The following is a 21,136-nucleotide window of genomic DNA, read 5'->3' on the forward strand; positions in this document are numbered from 1 at the left end:
TATCATGCAAATGATGCGGGACGAGTGGCCGCTGTGTCATGCCCTTTTAAGAAAAATGAGAAATAGTGGGGAGTGACGTCTGCTGCGCACAGAGGCCGGAGGCAAACTGACACTTGCGGAGCGGCGAAAGACAGCGAGCGAGAAACGGTGAGTGCAAATGCCAAACTTTACTACACGCCAAACGCGGTCAAATAAGTCATTTGCGTGGGAGCACGTCGCGTCCACACACGCGGGATAACGAGCAGAAACAGCGGAGTGCACGGCGTCTTTTCATATGTGTCGGAGAAATGAGAAGAATTGTCCGCAAGTACAAAACGGAGTGTGCACTCCCATTTTAGTCAAGGCCAGGCGGAAGGGCAGGTAACGTTAGCTAGTCGGTCTTTCCCGAGCAAATACACCGTGATGCGGGCTGATTTCACCCCTGCCAAGCCCGGTTGACGTTTGAGCTGTGAAATGCGCTTGATTGCAGCGTGTTTCTGACAACCTAGCTGTGTTTTGATTGTACGCCGAGGACAGGAATGTGTCGGCTAAGCTAGCTTGTTGCTAACGAGCCGTTGCTAGCGGTTGTGAAGTGTCGGCGGCCCGTCGCGAGCAGTTAAAGCTAGCTAGTTAGCGGAATGCAGCTAACCAGCTTTGATAACGGGACTTAGTGTAGTTTGCTGGTATGAAACTAGATTGTTTATGGACATATGCTGGTCTCAGTCGCCTGGATTACAGATTATGGGTATTTTAGGTATTTATCTTTAAGCGGGTTTGTGATTTGAACGGAATTTGATTAATGTTATGGAAGCTAATAATGATGCATCGACGGAGTGTTAGTTACTGCTCTGTGGTGCACAGTCACAGCCACAGATTGCAGGGACTTAGCATGACCTGGAGTGATAAGCATATGCTACTGCCGTAAGCAAATTAGGTAGATTCACAGTGAGATAACCCAAGAGCTCAAATGACTTTCTCATGTCTGGGAGCCCCAGCCTGTTGCAGGTTATTTTTGCTGCAGGGGGACAGTGGTGTGAAACAGGAAAGGTGTGTGCTCCATCCTCAAACTATAAACACACAGGAGGTCTGCTTTATTAATAATGGATCATCACAGTTGCCAAGTGAAGTAGACATTGCTGTAAGGAGTCTCTTTTTTCCTGTGGTAACTGAAATGATACATCTGCCTCATCCTGTGCCCTGAATCTCTTCATAGCCCAGCTTTTTGATGATGAGATACAGGCTGTCAAAACCCACTTCCTCCCCCCTCTCTCTCGATGCAAACCTGCTGTCTGGAGTCTTGAACAGGAACAGAGACTGGAAGAGGCTATTTTAGTTGGTAGCTACTCCTTTTCCATCCTATCAGCATGAAGCCTTTTTGCTCTCTGCAAAGAGGATGTGGTTACAGGTCAAGGCCCCAGCGACACAGATGTAGTCGGCTGATGGTGTTTGTCAGTTACAGATCTTTGTCAGTGTGAAGTTTTGTGTGCCGGGCTGCAGTTTTGCTCTGACTCACGGGGGCATCCAGGGTTGTATTGGACCTGAAAAGAGATGTAAGAACTTTGCAATGAGATAACAGGAGCTTTCGCTTCTTTGCACTTTTAGGTATACCATTGATGGAAAAGATTGTGCAGGAAGTTTGACACCATCGTCAAGCATTAACATCATAAACACCCTCATTACTCATAAGTCTTGATTACCTGAATGATGTGGTGTTGTCTGTGAAGTGTTAAAAGCAGTTGCCGCTGTGAAAAGGTGGCATTTCTTTCTTTAAGCTGTGATGGTAGTGGTTTATTTTACAGGCTTGTAAATCCGTAATTTCCTGGGAAGTTTCCTAGAAACAACTATGTGATTTGGCACTAATTACAGGGTGACAAGGTTCAATTAGTATACTTCCAATTAATTAATTCCAATTAACTGCAAAGCTAAGTAGTCTTTTAGTTAGGGCACAGCAGGTCAGCTAAACATGGAAATATGTGCGGTATCATGCGCTTTAATACAGTAGATGAAATAATACAGTTCAACTTTTTGAGGGGAATTCCTCTGGATTTCAGCAGCTGGTTTTAAACTCAACACAACTACTCAAACAGTCTCTTCCCCTCTATAATTAGCACTAAATAACATCGTTCTATCCAAGAAAATTTTCAAGATATTATTAGGATATTAGTTGGTTCTAAGTTGGCTGTAAATTAAAGCGCCCTGTCCTCTTTACTCAAGCTCTTTACTTGACAGGTTTTCTGCTGTCAGTAGTTTCTGCGTTATTCCCCTGAAGTTAGTGGGTTTCTCATGCTAAGCTCACTGTGAACAAGTGATGTGAGCTGTGGTTGTGGTGGAGGTAATGAGTAACCAGGAGCTTATCAACATTAAAAAACACTCTACCAGAACAACTATTATCTCACCCTGTTTTTTTTCTACCCTTAAACCTCAAGGGGATATTTTGTTCAGTGTAACTCCTGTAATTGTCATGTGGGTCAACAAGCAGGCACATAAGAAGATGACACATGAGTCGGTATCATGCTGCTAGCTTAACCAACGGATGTGTGCATTTTTTTTTTGTACCATCCGCACAGGGGTGGAAGATACAGAGGGCAGCTGTCAATCACACCGTCCTGCTGAGTCAGGCGCTGTGACAGCTTCATCGCTGTCGGATTAGCCTCACTACACCAGGAAACGGTGCATCCTGAATGTTGTAGGTTTAGCTGTGAGGCCTCCTGCTCTCTCATTTCAGTTTCCTTTGGTTTGAGACGTGGTTTTTATCCAGGCACGTTCGCTGCATTTTCTCACTAGCAGCACCACCTCGTCCAATTCCCAGCCTTAGATGGATACATACCTTTGGCTGTAGAGGGTGAGTGATGCAGTGATGTCATGGTGGAGCATGTTTGCTGTGGCATGTGGCTTTCCCTCGCTCCTTATTTGCTGGGGTTACTACAAGAGCAGAGGAACGGCAGCAGCGTGTTTGTTTTGTTGGGAATGACAGTGTGTAGTTGAGGGCAGTGGAAAGCGGGAGAGGTTTGGTTTTTAAAGGGAGATGTCCTTAAATGGCCTTGTGTGTGTGTGTGTGTGTGTAGTGAGTGTGTAGGCAGGCAGTTGAGTGAGTGCAGCATTGTGTGTAGTTTTCCTGGTATGAAAGTTTGTAGAAAAGGTGTCAAAGCATGAGCATCCTATTCAGCCATTTGTAGAAAGTGCTACAGTTACGAGTGGGGAGCTCAAATAAAAGGAGTTCAGGTGTTGTTCATGAATTGAATATTAAGCAAAAATTGTTTGAGCGTTGATCAGTAAGGTCATTTGATTTGGGCAGAGTGATATTTGTGTCTTGGCAGGCATTAAGCAACACAACCACTTCGCTGTTCTCGAGAACACGACTTTACACACTCGAGCTGAGAATTGTTGTCCTTGACTCCTACTTGAGCTCAGTAAGACGCACTCAGAGTCTTGCCATTTTAAGTGGCCTAATACCTACATGTAATGATGCATTTTGAATTCAAAAGCTTAATTGTCTTTATTTGTAGGCAAATGTTGAGCTTAATCGTCAGCTTACCGGCTCATTACCAGCCAATTTTTATACGCTTTTATGACACGGTTATGTGAAAATTAACAGGAAAGCAACTAACTTAAAAGTAACTAAATCACAGTGCCAACATTGCCAAAAAACATTTGTCATATAAACTCTGATTTCTACTTTGGATAAACTAGAGCTGCAACAATTATTTAATTTTTGTCAACTATTGAATGAATTACAAATTAATTTGATAATCAATTAATTGCTTTGAGTAAAAAATTGAGTAAAAATCAGTAAAAATTGTCTGATTCCAGCTTCTTAAATGTTAAGATTTTTTCTCTTCTTTCATTCCTCTGCGACAGTAAACTGAATGTTTTTGTGATGTGGGAAAAAACAAGAAATTTCAGGACGTCATAAGAAAAACTGATCAACAATTTTCACAATTTTCTGACTTTTTACAGTCCAAACAACTCATCAACCAATAGGTAAAATAATCCACAGAATATCTGATGTTAAAAATAATCGTTAGTTACATTCCAAGAATAAATGTTCGTTTCCTTAATGAGAGTTGCTCTAGAGTTTCGGGGATTCTGGAGAGGAGAAACCATTACTTCATGTTGTGAACATGACTCTTCCCTATTTTTTTTTTTCTTTCATGGTGCTGTGTTTTTTACTGTGGTCAGCACCAAGAATTGCAAACTAAAAACGTATGCACTAGTTCTCATTTTAGTTGGTTAGTTGGTGACCAAACTTGTTGAAACACCTGTGGTGTCAAACCAAACACCCATCCCCCGTATCGAGATAGGCTTTACATATAAAACCATAGACCATAGAAACAGGCCATACAATGTGCTCATTTTTCACAACACGTTTTCCTTTAACATTTTTAAATGTAGGCACCATGCCTCTCTTGAAATAAGGAGTGCCTCTTCGACCAACAGAAGAAATGATTTAATTTCTACAGTGTTGTCACAATACTGAATTTTCTAACTTTAATGCAAGAATCAAATAGAAGATCCACACTGTAATAAAAGCTTCCAGCAATTTTGCTTTGCTTTTCGATCGAACAGCGGTCAGTGCCTAGATCGTCAGGGTGCAGGCTCTACCAGGTGAACTAAACGTCACCTTTATTAAAAGATAAACATATCAAGACTGTAACATGATAATGATGAATATTATTTTCTTGGTTAGTAGCAGAAAAAAACATAATAGCTTTAGTGAACTTAAACAATAAGAGACAGTGAGAAATAGCTGCTGGTACCGTCGATACTGCAGAAAATGAGTCTCGTAAGCGTTTCAAATATTCAAAGGTGACTGATAGTGATTGATGAAGCGATATTTTTGACAACACTGCATTACTGTCTAATTTCCTATAAAATGCAGGTGAATGAGTTTAAACGGACTCAGTCAAATTATTGGTATTTTTGTGGTAAAAATGAAAACAAAAGGCCTTTAGCCCTATTTGCACAAGACTAGTATTACCAGGGGATCTTATGTGATACAGAAGTTAGCTCTCCATGTCTGGGTTTTGTGCGGCTCATTCACTTGAGAAGTGACATTATCCCCCAAATACGATGTCAAGGCAGTGCATGACATTCGCCTCCTGAATGACAAGAGCAATGGCTGCTAAGAAGAAAAACAGGCATTGGACACGCAAAGAGTGACTCAGTTAATTGTTGGTCCGAAACTGTATAGGTATGAGCCTTGTGAATTTGCACCTAAAAGTGCTGCCAAAACTATCATTTATAATCGCCAATGCAGACTCCATGATTCTAGACTGGGAAAGAGGCAGCAAAGAAGGGCGAAGAAAAAACAACCTTGCAAAAAAAAATAAAAATAAAAAATACAACCCCGAAACAAAGAGATATCGTTATGACCTCTGTGTTTGCAAAAATCTTGGAATTTTTACGTGACGAATTATGGACATGGCAAATTCACACTGGATTAAGATCACAGACGACCTCCATGGTTATTATAAATTACCAGAGGTCCCCAGGTAATACTAGTCTCATGCGAGTAGGGCTTTGGACAAACACCACCACATAGATTGGACACCAAGGTCTGATGCGCCTCAATTTTGTTCATCCTTCAAGGACTTTTTAAACGTGGGAGGGAACAGATAAAGTTTGACTGATACTTTTTTGGAGGAGCAGATGTCCCCCATAACGACCTCTGGAGCAGTCACAATATGATCTAACAGCCACTGTCACAGAGCGGGTCATCTGTCTCAGTCCACAGCGTCCGTACAAGAACCGTGACGTGTGGGTAGCTGACAAGGGAGGCCTAGCCTAAATCTAAGCGTGACATTGTCTGTATGACATCGTATATGTGACACTGTGCATGCACTTGACTCTGTACTTGAATGTTTACATGAGAGTGCAGCAGGGACTGTTTGCACAGCGCTCGTGCAGCCCTGGTCTTTTTCTTCTCCCCTGTAATGGCTCCTCCCTAATCGTGCAAGGAGAACTTCTCTTTGTGTGTAGAGGATTAGAGAGTATGAATTATTCACAGTCAGGGCTTCATATCCCACATGGTCACTGCTTGTGATTGAAGTTTGAGGTCCTTGGTCCTTTGTCCAACCCCCTGAGTGTCTCGATGGAGAGTGCTGTAAAAAGAACAGTGTAGGAGGGGATCATCTGCTTTCCAGAATGGCTGGCGATTAGCTTTTAATGGTTTGTAAAAAGGGTTGATTATCATGCGAGGCTATACTTTCTCCCCTGAGACCTTATTTTAACAGAAGCCACTGTCTGATTTTCAACACAGCCATGATGCCAACGTGTTGCACTTTTCAACCTAAGTTGTATCCTCTGGTTTTGGGATCACAGGCTAGTTAGTCCTCTGATGTTCAGTCAAAGAAACTTGGTGTCTGTTTTGCCCTCAGGAAGTTTGGGTACAGCAGCTCCAGCTCTGACTGGAGCAACTGGCTCCCGAAATGATGGCGGCGCCTTACCTGAGCCTCGCCTTTGATTAAGTATTAGCCTCTATTACGATTTTGGTTGCTCATCATCTTTATTCCCAGTGCAGGAACAGACACCAAAAATTATGAAAATTTCAATTCAAGAGAATACTGACATGAATTAAGGGGGAAAATGATCTCGACACAGAAGAAAAACATGACAGTTTTTGTCAGTAAAAACCATGTATTTGTAAATATGTTGATTGGGGATTTTTCATTTTAACCGAGGTAGGGTTGCAACAAATTATTATTTCATTATAGATTAGATTTACTTTCTTGTGTAATCATTTTGTCTATAAATAGCCAGAAAATGGTGAAAATTGTCAAAGGTCACATCTTCAGATGAGCTGTTTTCTCTGGCTAATGCCAGCCTCACGCCAGCCTCACACCAATCTTGATTCTCTTGAACTGTGAAAAAGGAGGCGATTCTGATGGAGTTGTTGCGTGAACAAGAGTCAGTGTTAAATTTGGCGTGGAAACCACCAACTAGCACTTATTTTACTGAGAAATCTAAATTTTTGAAACTGTTTGCCTCTCATTCCTACAGTCTCCTCCCACTAAAATAGCGCAGTTAATGAATGGAGGCTGGTAGCTAGTTAAAGCGACAAAAAAAGTCAAGTTTGTACGCAAATGCGTTCTACCTTTCTGGGTTATCTTGATGCCAAAATGACAAAAACACTGTTGACATATGGCATATTTTATCTAGGGTTTCTAGAGTTTTGTGTTTTTGCGGACAGTGAGTAATTGCTAATATGTCATATTTCTTAAAGGGAGTTTGGTGTAATGTTTTCCACCCAGATCAGGACCGGAAATAATCTCCAAAGGAATCTGTTTGTAGTCTTACAATCTTACCAGTCTTTGTGAGATCTAATAGTGTGTGAGTTAAAACTGACATGGTCTTTAGATGTGAGAGTGTGTCAGACTTTATTCATTTAAAAGCAAAAATCTTTTTAAAGAGGAAGATGCTATAAATTGATTTTTGGGATTTGTTCTTAAAAAAAAAACTGACTCATGAGTCATCAGTCATCAAAGAAAAAAAGTAGTTTCAATAAACTGATTTATTGACAAATCTTTGCAGCTCTAACCTGAAGGATTAATATTTTTTATGGCTTGAAAAAAATTCTCCAAGTTCTTAAACTAAATAAATCATTGAAAAACCTAAATATGGATTGTTTCTGTGTTGAACTGTTTTTACATTTAGGAGTTTAAATATTTTGCAGACTGATCATCAGATTTTCCAACAATATAATTTTATGTAAGGCCAGAAAGAAGACAAAGAATCCAAAATCCCCCGCTTCACCCATCCTCAGCTATCCCTCAGTGTAGCCGTCTCTCCGTCCCTGTAGCCCAACTTGTAGTGACCCAGTTGGCTAACCCAACTGACTTTACGCCACACTGTGTGCCAAAGAGTCGAAGCCTCTGCATCCCTTAAAGGGATATTCCAGTGATTTCACAATTTCCTCCCCATCGCAGTTTCCACTTCCCTCAGCTGTTTTCTGTCATGAGTCAAAAAACACTGACAGTGTGTTGCTGTGTTACAATACCAAAGAACGAGCGAGTGACTGAAACATCTGACAGCAGGGTGTGTTTTGGTGTGTGAAGGCCAGATTATTGTGTCATTAGGAGGAATATCTGCCAGATCCATGTATCATCTCCCCTTCAGTTCCCCCCACACTCGTACACACCACAGCTGGTTTGTGTTAGAGAGGGGTCACATACTCTTCACCTCCTCCACCCTGAAGCAGCTCCACTTATGGGTGTTGCCTCCATTGTTGTGCTGCTTCTTGTCCATAACCTCCAGGAATGACTAGAATCCCTCCTTTTCTCGAGTGGAAAAACTCACAGACCAGACTGGGAAAATTCCTTTGTTTTACTTGAAAAGCTCGACTTTGTTTTTTTGTTTTGTCTTTATCTATTTTTTGCACCTTTTTCTAATCAGTCTGTCCATTTTTGCTTTTCCCACATTTGTCCAGTGCAGACTGTTGGGCTGTCCAGTGAAGCAAACCCGCCATGCGTGAATACAAGCTAGTGGTGTTAGGCTCTGGAGGCGTGGGCAAGTCTGCTCTGGTGAGTATTCACTCCTGAACCCCTTTCTGACCCCCACACCACCACCATCACCTCTTACACCTCTGCAGTGTGTTGCCTTCAGGCTTTGTAGGGCTGTCATTGAAACTTTGTGAAAACTTTGTTGTAAAATAATGTGAGGCATTTTTGTCACAGCGAGCAACAACACCTCAGAACAAACTGTCTGTTTCTTACTTCAAGTGTTTTGTTTTGCTATCACTATTTATAGGTAAGCGTTCAGCTCTACAGTCTTCAAGCCCGGTGTTACACAGTACAGTTCTTTCAAAAGATTAGCTGTGTGTGCTGCAGGCTTCTCTGACTCTGTATTCCCCATCTATTTGTCAAGGATTGACGGATATATAGAAGTCGAAATCCATTTCCAAATTCACCATTTTGATTAAGTACCAACACAGAGTCTTGTACTTATGTGTACTTTATTGTCACTGTAAGTTTGTCAGGAGGCTGTGAATGTCTGTAAAATGTTGCATGTCCTCCTTAGCTTACTGCGACCAGGTGTTGAAGTCAGGTTAATCCCTCAAACTGGCAGGCGGACATGTTTAGACCTTAAGACATTATTAGGTGAACTCAGTCTACCCCTAATGTAAACCTGCCATTAGGCACAGTGCTTAAAGGGACAGTTCACCCCAAAATGAAGAATACATACTTTACCTCTTACCTGTAGTGCTGTTTATCAATCCAGATTGTTTTGGTGTGAGTTGCCGAGTGTTGGAGATATCAGCTGTAGAGATGTCTGCCTTCTCTTTAATATAATGGAACTAAATGGCACTCAGCTTGTGGTGCTCAAAGAGCCAAATCTATACAATTAAACAAATAAACAGCAATGTCTCTTTCCAGAAATCATGACCTGGATACTCAAGATAATCCACAGACCTTACTGTGATCACTTTCGTGATGTAGGAGCTATTCTCTCTCAACCGGACTACACCCACCAATCGTGTCACTGCACAGATGGAAGTGTGCATCTACTGCTAGCTATGGGAGGGGGGAAAAATCAATATTGCATAGTATTGCGATATTTTTGTGTGGCATTATCATATCATATTATATAAATTATCAATATATCAAATACAAATTAAACTTTAGGTAGCCATCTTGAATAATATAATCAGTTGCTTTTTCAGTCCACTAGATATATTTTGCTGCTGCTGCAAAAAGTGACTGAGGTGAATATAACTTTGTCAACATCTGTGCTATCTAATAACTGTAAGGTTTTTGTTTTTTATGCAGTCGAAAACAGGTAATGAATTGCAATATATAGCAATACTCAGCATATGGCAATGCGTTTAAAATAACAATAATACTGTATCGTGACTGGAGTATCGTGATAATGTTGTATCGTGGAGCCTGTAGTGATTCCCAGCCCTACTGCTAGCCCACCTAGCATCACAGAGCTAGCTAATGTTACAGTTCAGCTGATTAGTTTATGTTTAAATATGGAGCTGTCACGAGTACAAGCCTCACTATGAGACCATGAGGTCCATGAGTAGATGCACTCTTCCTTCTCTTTGGTGATTCGGTTGGCGGGTATAGTTCGGTACAACGAAAATAGTTGAGAGTCATGAATTCTGTAAAGAGACATTGCTGTTGAGATTTTCAAATGTTTTTTTGTTTTTTTTTGGTGCTTTGAGTACCACAAGCTTAGTGCCATCTAGTTCCATTATATTAGAAATAAGGCCGACATCTTTACAGCTGATATCTCCAACACTCTGCAACTCACACCAAAACAATCTAGATTAATAAACAGCACTACAGGTGAGAGGAAAAATATATATTTTTGATTTTTCGAGTGAGCCGTCACTTTAATGTAGCACTGTCCTGCCTAAGAGTCTTTCATTTGCATATGTATGTCACATTTGTCTATGAGATCAGTCAGACTTTTACTTGCGTCCTTTCTGGTCTCTCTGGCAACATCATGAACAACCTCTTCTCCAATCTCCTGCCCAGCAAGGACATCTGGCACTTGGGGCCATTTTTGCCACTCTGGATGTTTTGTTCTTGTGGCCGGGGAGGTCACATTGATCTGACGCTGGCTTGCTCTGTGTCTTCTCTTACAGACAGTTCAGTTTGTACAGGGAATCTTTGTGGAAAAATATGACCCTACAATAGAAGACTCGTACAGAAAGGTGAGTGTCCCTAGAGGGGGGTTGAGGGGGAGGCCGAGTGCTGGATAGGAAGGAGCTGATTGTTAGCAGCTGCTCGGCGGGTTCACGTCATGATATTGTGCTCTATTTTTTTTAACTCCCTTCATCTCTCTATTTCTCCTTCTCCCTCCTGTTTTTCTTTTTTTGTCTTTACACTTTTATTCTCTCTTATCTCTCCCTCTGTGTTAGTCTCTCTTTATTCTCACTGTATGCAGTATTTTAAATATGAAATGACTTGCCCATTATCCTGAAATGTGTTACCGTATCCTCTCTCTTACAGCAAGTGGAGGTAGATGGCCAGCAATGTATGCTTGAAATTCTCGACACAGCAGGCACAGTAAGTGAACTCCATACAACTGAAGTCTCTGTCGATACCCTGCACCGCTGTGTATACGGACCCCTGAGTCACTGTATTGAGCGGTGACATTTTAGATGATGGAAACTTCTCTCAGAAATGTCAGGCTTAACATGTGAATCTTTGAAGAAAATCTTAAAAAAAAAAAAAAAACTGTCGGTGAACCGAATGTCTGGACTTGCATTCAAAGATTTTACCACCTGAGATGCCATCAAGTTGTGCGACACTGTTATAACCCCCCCCCCCCTGCATAAATGTAGCGTATCATACCTTTTCTTGGACAGCATTATGTGTTACGGTTTAGCATGTGAGTGGTGTGGATCTAAGGATGGCAGTGTTGGTTGGAAGGGAGGTTGATCCAGATTAAAACAGTATTTGAATCAAACTCAACAACTATTATGGATAAAGATAAAACCTTGTAAAGACATTTAGAGTACTCAGCATTGTTGCTAACTTGGCGACTTTCTATCTAGATTTAATAACTTTTCAGACCCTCTTTGCGACATTATTTCTAAAAAGTGATTTGTGACACTTAGCGACTTATTCAGACCATTAGAGGAAACACGAGAACTAGATTCAAAGATAATAAGTTGGAATTCATTCCCTTGCATGCTGCTTAAAGTAATTGCTGCTCCTCTGATGATGGCAAGGGGTCTCTCCCGCTCTCTGCTATGCAGCAGCACGGTGCAGGCAGTCAGTAGGTGTGGTGTAGGCGGGAGGAGGGTAGACCCTGCTTGCTGCACTGTGGGAGTTCAGTAGTTTATGGCTCAGTTGACACTCTGGCTCTCTGGATTGGAAGCTCTCATTGCATTCAGATGTTTTGTTGAGGATTTTTCTTTTGAATCTAATCCAGCAAAGTTGTAAAATGCTTCCATTATCCCCAATTAATACACAGTGGTGTCACCAAAATGCATACGAGTGCATTACATCATCTGGTGAACTTTTGGAGCTAGCTACTTTAATTGGAAAAGAGTTGGCAACTCCTGTTCCCCACAGGATGAAATCTACTGGCTTTGTTGACGCCCAGACTTTTCCCCTAGTGCCACCTTAAAGTTTACATTAGTGGTTTAGGATGGACTACCATTTGGCACAGATGTTCCTGTGTCTGTGAGGAAACAATTAATACTTTAACTGCCCCCCCCCCCCAATATTTTATCTAGTATCATCATTAGTTTTAAGTTTATTATGTCACAAGCACAATGGAGTACTTGTTAGCAATGGAATGAATGAATGTTCCCAGGCTCCCTTGCTTCTACAGAACGTATGACAAGAAAAACACAAGTAAGAATGAGAATGCAAGACATGATATAGTACACAAGTTAAAATATAGGAATAAAATAGGATCGATGTAGAACAGAATAAAATAAGTTCAACACTTTGGTTTATGACCCAGTATTGAAAAAACTATTGAGTTTGGGCTTTGTGTGCAGCTCTCATCAGTATGCGTTAGCATGCTAATAGACATGTTTGTTGCCGTCTTTGTGTAAATGACCCTCCTTCTTCACCCTTAGATGTTTGATTTCTTCCAGTTTCTCCCAAGCTGCACAATAGACACATCATTTACACACCCACTTGCTCGCTATGAGTTTTCTGGACAATTACCTGCTTTAGTCACACACTCGGGTGCTGGTAGGGTGACGTTCGTTTAATGTCCAATCCAAGTGATTCAGACTTGCCTACTTACATACAGCTCCTCCAGGTAATGTCTAGGTAATTTCAAGTTTGAAGTGCATAAGTGAGAGGGGCTTTAGATGATGAATATTGTAAGTATACCAGCTCAACATCAGCATGTTAGCATCAAAGCTAGGTACAGCCTTACAACATAGCTGTAGACTGTAAGTCTTGTTCATGTAGGAATACCTCTGTCTTGTCCAGCACAGGTATGCTGGAAGAATGTAAGGTAATTGTACGTATGTCGATGGTGCAGGGGCAACATACGTGTTCATGCTTGTTTCTAGTGGAAAGAATCAGACGGTGCTGATAGTCTACCCACACTGAACAACGGTGTGTGTGTGGTGGAACGACTTGACAGAGATCCAACACTTCCACTGCACTACATCTGTCACTATAGATCTCAGATCATATCACGACATTGTGATTTCCTGTTAATATGCAGTAGACTTTTACAATAGCCATTCAGCAGTTTATAAAATCGCAGAGAACATGTGACGGAGCTGTTTGCTCTTTATTTTTCCCGCTGTGTAGGAGCAGTTCACAGCAATGAGGGACTTGTACATGAAGAACGGCCAAGGCTTCGCCCTGGTATACTCCATCACAGCACAGTCCACCTTCAACGACCTCCAGGACCTGAGAGAACAGATTCTACGAGTAAAGGACACAGAGGATGTAAGTATTTAGTGTACACTCTTATTAAGCATGTTTACCCCAGCTCTTCTTCATTTTCACACAACTTGAAATCATGGCTGAATGGGTTGTAGCAACACAGACAGTGTTAACGGTACAGATAGGTTACAAGCTCCCCACTTCTGTGTTCTCAGCCGCCTACATTGTTCAGGACCTGGTTGCACTGTTGCTATGGATACCATTCAACACTGTAATCACTGCATCTTATGCCAGTAATTACAAATTTGTATGAGCTCGACATAATGTACACGGTGTCATGGTGTCATTTCTGTGTTGTCCGTGGAGCGAAAACAATGAGAAAGCACTCAGTGAAAGTTGTGTACTGTACGTAGCCTAGCATTAGCTAATGTTAGGTCCCTGTGGTTTGATTACTTCATCTCTGTTTAACATGGACACAGAGCCAACATCCCCACATAGCTAATTAAAATCAAGGGAATGTCTTTGCCTCACTGGTGGATGCTCAGCCCTTATTCTTGCTTTTTAACACGCATAGGATGTGGTTTTCCCTTCTGAGTCTGCCCGAAACAGTGCAAATAAAAAGAGGATGTGTCATTATTTTCCTAGTTCGCTGTTTGTTCGAAGCACATTTCCATTTTTCTGTTTAATTGTGAGGCTGTAGAGTGAGTAAGCCCTCTGTCCCCTCTCTGGTGGGGAAGATAGTGCGTCAGCTGGATCTTAGATGCCCTTTTTTGGTGATCTCTGGAGGGAATGTTACCATAACCCTCTCTCTCTCTTCCTCCTCACTCTTTCCTTCCCTTGCATCTCTCTGTTCCCTGTCAACCATCTAAAAGCCCCAATGCAGCCCTGGCGAGGAAGCTTTATACCACTCTTTTATGTCCATCTTTCTGTCAGTCCTTCTCTTGCTCCCCTTCCTCTATATGTGTGCCAGTATTCTCCTCTGCCTGTTGTTTTGACTGGCCTTTTCAGCGCCTGTTGCTCTGTGTTTTCCCCGTCTTCTTTACGGCCTGCCTTGTGGTCTTACTGTGGTTTGGCACTCTGTGCGGGTGATTGGACTGTCAGGGATGATGTGCAAGGAAAGCCTCAGCTCATCAAAAACATACAGGATCGTGAGGTTGTGGTTCTTCATTAGGGCCTACGTGGTCAGGGAGCTGAGGTTAGCCTCAGGCTAACAGATGGATTGCAGGATCAGTGGCTCCTCAGCGTGCAGGAAAACGGTTGACATCCCTTTTCTTCCCTAACTATGTTGCCTGTGAATATATCCCCAGTTTGTGCTTATCTGGGTATAACAGCCACTCTGTCAGCTATCAGTCCGCTGGTGATTTAAGCCTTACCTCTGACTGTGACATCTGTTTATCTTTCTTTGCCCCTTGCAGGAATGCACAAAGGAAATGCTTAACATTCATTCCTTTTTTTCCATCCAAGAGGAGCAATTTTCTTATTGGTGAAAGCTTTCAAGCTTTTGCTAAAGCAGACATTCTCGTTGCTGCTGCAGCTGTTCTCACTCTCAGCTCTTCTACGCAACATTTACTGCAAAGCTGGCAAAATGAACAGACGCACTTGATATCGCCAAGCTCAATTAACAAGCCTTTTAATGACTGTACATTTAACACAGTGGGGCCAAATTCCATCTCCTTAGAAAAAGTCGTTAGGAGAGAAGAATAAAGTGAGTGAGCAGTCACCAGTGTATTAAAAGCTCACTCCATTTACTTCCTTCCACTGTTCTTATGTAAGAGAGGTCTTATGACCTTTCCGGGCCATCTCCGTCTCTGCTTGTGTGACTCGGACGGTGCTAATGCTTGACTCCATGCTTGTGACTCACCGCTCCATTTGGAACGACTGGCTCCATTCATTTAAGCCACTCTATACTGCGTTCTGTGTTCCCTGCAATCCAATCTCTGGCATGCCATTGTGGGCGGGACAGGACCTGTCTGTAACATGTTAACAGCCTCTGAACAGATTCTCTGTGGGCTGCATGGATTCTTAAAGTAGGCTAATGCTGCCTCGTGTGCTGCTGACACTGAACATTTTTTACCTCCCTGCATACCTCCATCCTACCATCCGCTCTCTCCATCCTTTTCATCCCAGCTTGGCCCAGGGTTTGTGTTAGGAGGGGCATAGCACTCGTTCTCCCAGGACCCCTGGGAGAAATGTCGTTCAGCAGTCCAGTGTGAGGGCTTGTTTGGATATCAAACATCAAGCAGCAACCTCCATGGGGTTAATCTAAACATTGCAGTTTCCTGTCGTCTGCCCCACAGCTCAGAGAGGGCGAGAGAGAAAAGAAAAAAGAACCCTGGAATATTCATGCTGTGCCTTTAAAAGTATTATTTTCTGGAGGAGTGTGGCCACAGTGCTGTCAAAAACGACCCTTGAGCAGTCGAATTGTGGGTGGGAGAAGGTCTCAAGTTTGAGCAAGTCAAAGCATGTCAGGGTACGACCATATTGCTGACAAATACCCAGTTTTTCCAGATCCACAAGACATGTCTGGGTGCTGTTTCTGGACCAGGAGAAGGGAGAGAAGGCAGGATTTCCCATGCATGGATTTATTTGTTGCAGTCCCACCACAAATAGATTTCCCCAGCTGATATATTATTGGCACCCGTTGTGCTGCCTGCAAAATTTTCCACTCGTTGATTATGTGTCTTGTTTGCTAAGCTGCACCACAAACACAAATATCCCGTGAACCCCTGGAAAACTGAGATAAAGCACTGAACTCTTCCTCAGACTTGAGTCTTGAGCTTTTCGCTGGTGTCATACAGGTTTATAGAGGGCGGTAAAGTAAAGCTAATTTTAAATGACGAATGAGCACAAGCACACACACAGCCTCACACTATCATATAATTCCATGGAGCAGTCGGAGCGTGCAATCCAGCTGAAATGTTCGAAAACATTCAGGAAGGAAAGCGATGTTATCCCGGGCTGGGCGGGGCTGCCATGACTTCCTCCAGGCCAGCGTGCTCCCTAGATAGACGGTCAGGAAACAGCAGGCAGGATGAGACGCATCCCGACACCCTGACTGCCCCGGCTCTGCCCACTGTGACAGTTAGGGCTGAAGTTTTGCCCAGAATATTCTCTCTTCCTCTGAGAGTTTTTGTTTTTTTGACCTCGGTCGTTGAAACATCTGAGTCGGGGCACGAAAGGAGAAGTGTTGGGTATTTGGGAGATTCCAAACCCAGCTGCACTTCATGTCAGTGGTTGTGTTTTCAGTTTAGGTTGAAAAGGATTTTCTTTCAAAAGAAACAAAACCAAAAGAAACTGCATTCATTGGAAGCTCATATTGATTCTTTAATCTCTTTTGTTACTGTTGTGTAACCTAAATGATTACTTTGGCCTCCCTCCAGGGATGGATTGATTCCCTTGATTGTGTTTGTGACCCTATAATCCAGGCTTCAAATTAAAGTGGATAGACTACTTAGCTGTTAATCATGTGTTCACCAAGCAGCAACTGTAGTACTTCTAATGGCCACTTGAGGCTGGCTCCACAAGCGAAGCAAAGTATAAAAAAAGATGCAAACATGCATACACACTGTTTGTAAATTTTGGATAATTTTGTTAAAAAAAGAACTTGTTTCTCATGTTATCAAAGTTATATCTAGCAAGTACAATTTTAAAATGTGTACTGCTATTGGCACTCGTATAAAAAAAAAAAATCTCGCTCATGCCTCACACTGTCCCACAAACATCGTTCCATATCCTTTTTCACTTTCCTCTAAAGCCTTTACTTTTCTTCATTCTCCTCTCTGTCTAACTTTTAATTTTTTATTACCAAATGTTCCTCACCACTCGCTTCCTCTTGCCTCTTGTTCTCTGTTTTTATGGGCTTACTGTTGAACCTTCAGGCTTACCACTCAAATAAATGTCAAGACACATCTGTGTTTGATCAGCATTTTTCATCGCTTCAGATGTTGTTTCTCCTCTTTGGGTGCTGACAATTTTGTTGGACAATGTTGTATAAAGAAAATATTTTAAAAGAGACAGTGCTGTATTTTTAGTGGCATGTGTGCAGTCAACTTATGTGTATATATGTATAACAAACTAACACACTTTCCACAAAGGGATTCCTACTTACATTCTGTTTGCATGTCCTCAGGTGCCGATGATCCTGGTGGGGAACAAGTGCGACTTGGAGGATGAGCGTGTGGTGGGGAAGGAACAGGGCCAGAACCTGGCCAGACAGTGGAACCACTGTGCCTTTTTAGAGTCCTCTGCTAAGTCAAAGATCAACGTCCTCGATGTGAGCGCACACAGATACAAATCACAGCCCATATTGTACACAATTAGTCCTCAAACACAAGACACACCATTACATTTATCTCTCAGGGAAGTGTTTAAATGCTGACCTAATTGAAAAGCAACCTCATCAGAGTTTTATTTTGTTAACAAAGACCACTAAGGTTTATCCAAGATGCAGGTGGTAATGAGCTCAGCTGGATTACTCCCTCTACTCAGTGCTACACCCTTGTTAAACCTACTGTGTGTAAACGCTGACATAAATCCATTTAGTGATGAGGCTACAAGTGATTTTTTTAAAGGGGAACTATTATGCTTTTCCTTATTTCCCATCATACATATAATGTCGCAATGTTGGATGTTCATGTGAAATGTAGCTTAAGTTAAAAATAATAAGGTAAGCACATGTGAAAGTAATCCCTGTGTGACCGCTGAATACTCATGTCAGATCGTGATGGATGTCTTTATATGGTCATCTGCTCCAGGCACGCTATTGCAAGTGTTTACATACACTGCTACTTGTAGCTGCATGCTAACTTAATCTTGGTTGCAGATATTGTTACTTTATGATTTTGGATCATATTCTTGTTGGAACATGTACGGTTGTGGGAAGATTTTATTGGTGGTTTTTAATAGTAGAAAGTACCGCTATACATAGTCACACTTTATCTGCAAATACACTGCTACGTGTAGCTACATGCTAACAACAGTTCAAATAAACACAAGAAGTTTGTGCTCACTTCTTGTGTGAACTGCTACGTGTAGCTACATGCTAACAACAGGGAAACATGTATTCTTGGTTGCCGATGTTAATTCCTCCCTGATTTCGGATCAGATTTTTGCTGGAACATGTCCGATTGTGAGCTTGGAAGTGTAACAGCTTTTACTGGTGATTTTTTTTTCATGGCAGAAAGTACCGCTAAACTCTGCTACAGTCATTCCCATGGCTGCAATGATGGTGCGGAGATGCCAGGATATGGAAGACCTGAAACACTGACCAATCAGAGCAGACTGGGCTTTTTTGGGAGGGGGGGCTTAAAGAGACAAGTGCTAAAATGGAGCGATTCAGACAGAGGGTGAATACAGGTGTTCCTGCACAGACATTATAAAGGAAAATGAAGTGTTTTTTGATCATAAAAAAAATTAAAAATGTTCTAGAAGAAACCCAACATACAAGTATGAACCTGAAAAGGAGCATAATGGGTCCCCTTGAAAGGTGCCGCTGTGTGTTGCTGTGTATGAATGATGACGGATTATTTTACCACTGTCAAATCACTAACAGTTTTCTCTTTTGTTTGTGGCGTCTTCCTCAGATCTTCTATGACCTGGTCAGACAGATAAATAGGAAAACGCCAGTGGAAAAGAAGAAGGCAAAAAAGAAATCCAACTGTGTCCTCCTTTAAAGATCCCCCTCCAGCCCCTGCAGCAGCTCTGAGCCAGGTGTGTGTGTCTAAAATTTCTCGACACATAGTGTAAGTCATAATGGCCCAGCAGCTTGCCTATTCACGGGGTCATGATGCATAGGCACAGGCTGTCAGGTTAATTAGCGTTACATAATAGCTCTGATCTTTCTGTGTCATCTCAGATGATGCTGCTAACATCAGTTGTGGGTCATCATTCATCACAGGCTATTACAAGTTTACCTGCAGTGAAGTAGAGTCAAATTAATCAGTATAGCGTAATATTACATTGCGTCAACAGTTGTTACCGTCCCTTCTTTAGCTTTATAAGGACCTGAGCACATAAGGAGTATTGGAGAAGAGAGAGAGCCCCCCCTCCAGGCAGATGGGGGTGCAACAAATGCTATAAGAAGGAAAATGTTACAAAGGTTTCTGTGGAAACTTTAGTTATTTTGCTAGGTTAAGTTAACAGGGTCAGTTTAGTCCAAATAATCTGACTCCTCATAAACATCTGAGTACGATTCATCTAACACATTTAAGTTCATGGGCCACATAATAACTTGTAAATAACATGAGCTCCAAATGTTTCCTTTTCTTTACATGTAAAGAAGGACATGCACATTCTGAAATGTTTTCTGAATTCTGAAAACATTCACAATTAATGAACAATCCATTTATGAAACAGATGAACCTGTGTGATGTCTGACTTCTTAAGAATAACAAGTCCAATTTCAACAGTATGTCTCATTTTTTCAGCATGCATGTTTTTACAAGGGCTGCAACTAAGGACTAGTCTGATAGCCTAACTAACAATCAGCTATTCAGATTATGAATTGCACAATTAAGTAATGGCTCTTATTTAGCTTATTACCTTTTTAAATGTAGTTTGAGGCTGTTTTGTTTGTGCTAGCTAACAAAAAGGATGGTATACATTTTCCTGTTACAACCTGATACAACAAAATGTTCAACTAAAATCACGTCCTGTCTGGGTCCAAACAGGTGGCTATATACAGCAATTAATCAATCAATTTATCTATTTGTCACATAAAATCGTGTACAATTTCCTGACCTCTTGTGTCACAGGGGGCACGTGTCGTAGTTTGTTTACTTATCTTGACCTCTACAATATAGCAGCATGGTCGCTCCCCTGAACATGTGCAGTGACTCCGCTGTGCAGCTGCCTCTGAACGGCATTTCAGCATTTCAGTATTCCTACTGTCACAACAGTCCTTATTCAACATGAAGCACACATCTCCTGCTTCTTTTTCGACAGACTCCTTAACTCTGTCAGATCGCCATATTAAAAAAAAGTCCAGGATTCCAGGATTTAGTGTTTTGGTCAAACAAAGGACATTACAGCTCATGTGCCATTGGACATTAATGCGGGTCACAGATGGTGTTTAATTCCTTCAAATCATGGATTTTAACACTAAGCTAGCTAGCTAAAAAGCTAATTAACTTACAAGACAAGCCTTCAACATCAGGAGAGCCAGTGTGCCTCTTCTTCAGATGCTCCAATATAAATGATGTGCTCCCATGCCAGGCGAGGTCAGCTTTGCAAATGTTACAATGCAAAACAATGCATGCAGTATTATATTCATCGGCAGTTAATTTGGTCATAGATTTTTGTCAACTACATTGATTATTCATTGCACCCCTAGTCTTCACAAACTCCCTCATAGTATGGCTTTGATGCTGATGCTATTTTGTTAGCAATAAGGCAGCTAGCTTTAGGTAGCTAACAGCTGCATCGCTTATCTCTTGGATATGAATAAAAACAGTCTGTTTTTTCAAACCTGCCAACATTTCATTTATCATCTGTGTTTTCAGTTGTCCTCGCATGTTGTTATATTTTTTGCCATGATTAGTCAGAGAGTGGCGCCAAATATACTCTTGACCCCTGAAAGGTACCGTGAACACACCAAACACACTGGCTTCCCATTTACCTCAGTGAAGAAATAGTAAAACTGGACCGTTTACACTGTGATCCACAGTATAGCTGTGCATTTTATTTAAAAAAGAAATGAAATTAATGACGTCTTTGCAACTTTCACACTTTGCAAAGTCATCCAGAGGGACAGATTGGACCCTCTGGCGGGCCAGTTCTGGCCTGTGGGCCATGTGTTTGACACCTCCAATCTTATTTGACCAAGCATATGTGTGTTTTGAGGT

At 41.7% G+C, this 21,136-nt stretch overlaps 1 protein-coding gene across 4 annotated transcripts in view; it reads left to right on the forward strand.

Annotated features, from left to right (window-relative positions):
• LOC117256736 (ras-related protein Rap-1A-like) overlaps window positions 1-21,136 on the forward strand; it is a 30,483-nt gene continuing 9,347 nt past the window's right edge. The window contains exons 1-7 of one of the 4 annotated variants that reach the window (XM_033626344.2): window positions 1-147; window positions 8,410-8,498; window positions 10,571-10,639; window positions 10,938-10,994; window positions 13,218-13,358; window positions 17,425-17,568; window positions 18,878-19,004. In XM_033626344.2, coding sequence (XP_033482235.1) covers window positions 8,442-8,498; window positions 10,571-10,639; window positions 10,938-10,994; window positions 13,218-13,358; window positions 17,425-17,568; window positions 18,878-18,967 — 558 coding nt within the window. In that variant the 5' untranslated portion in view covers window positions 1-147; window positions 8,410-8,441 and the 3' untranslated portion in view covers window positions 18,968-19,004. Of the gene's footprint in view, window positions 148-2,671; window positions 2,822-8,404; window positions 8,499-10,570; window positions 10,640-10,937; window positions 10,995-13,217; window positions 13,359-17,424; window positions 17,569-18,877; window positions 19,005-21,136 lie in introns of those variants that run through there. The other 3 variants (XM_033626347.2, XM_033626345.2, XM_033626346.2) reach the window with 3 other exon arrangements.

This window comes from Epinephelus lanceolatus, chromosome 1 (assembly GCF_041903045.1).
Source record: "Epinephelus lanceolatus isolate andai-2023 chromosome 1, ASM4190304v1, whole genome shotgun sequence".
NCBI classification, from domain to species: domain Eukaryota; kingdom Metazoa; phylum Chordata; class Actinopteri; order Perciformes; family Serranidae; genus Epinephelus; species Epinephelus lanceolatus.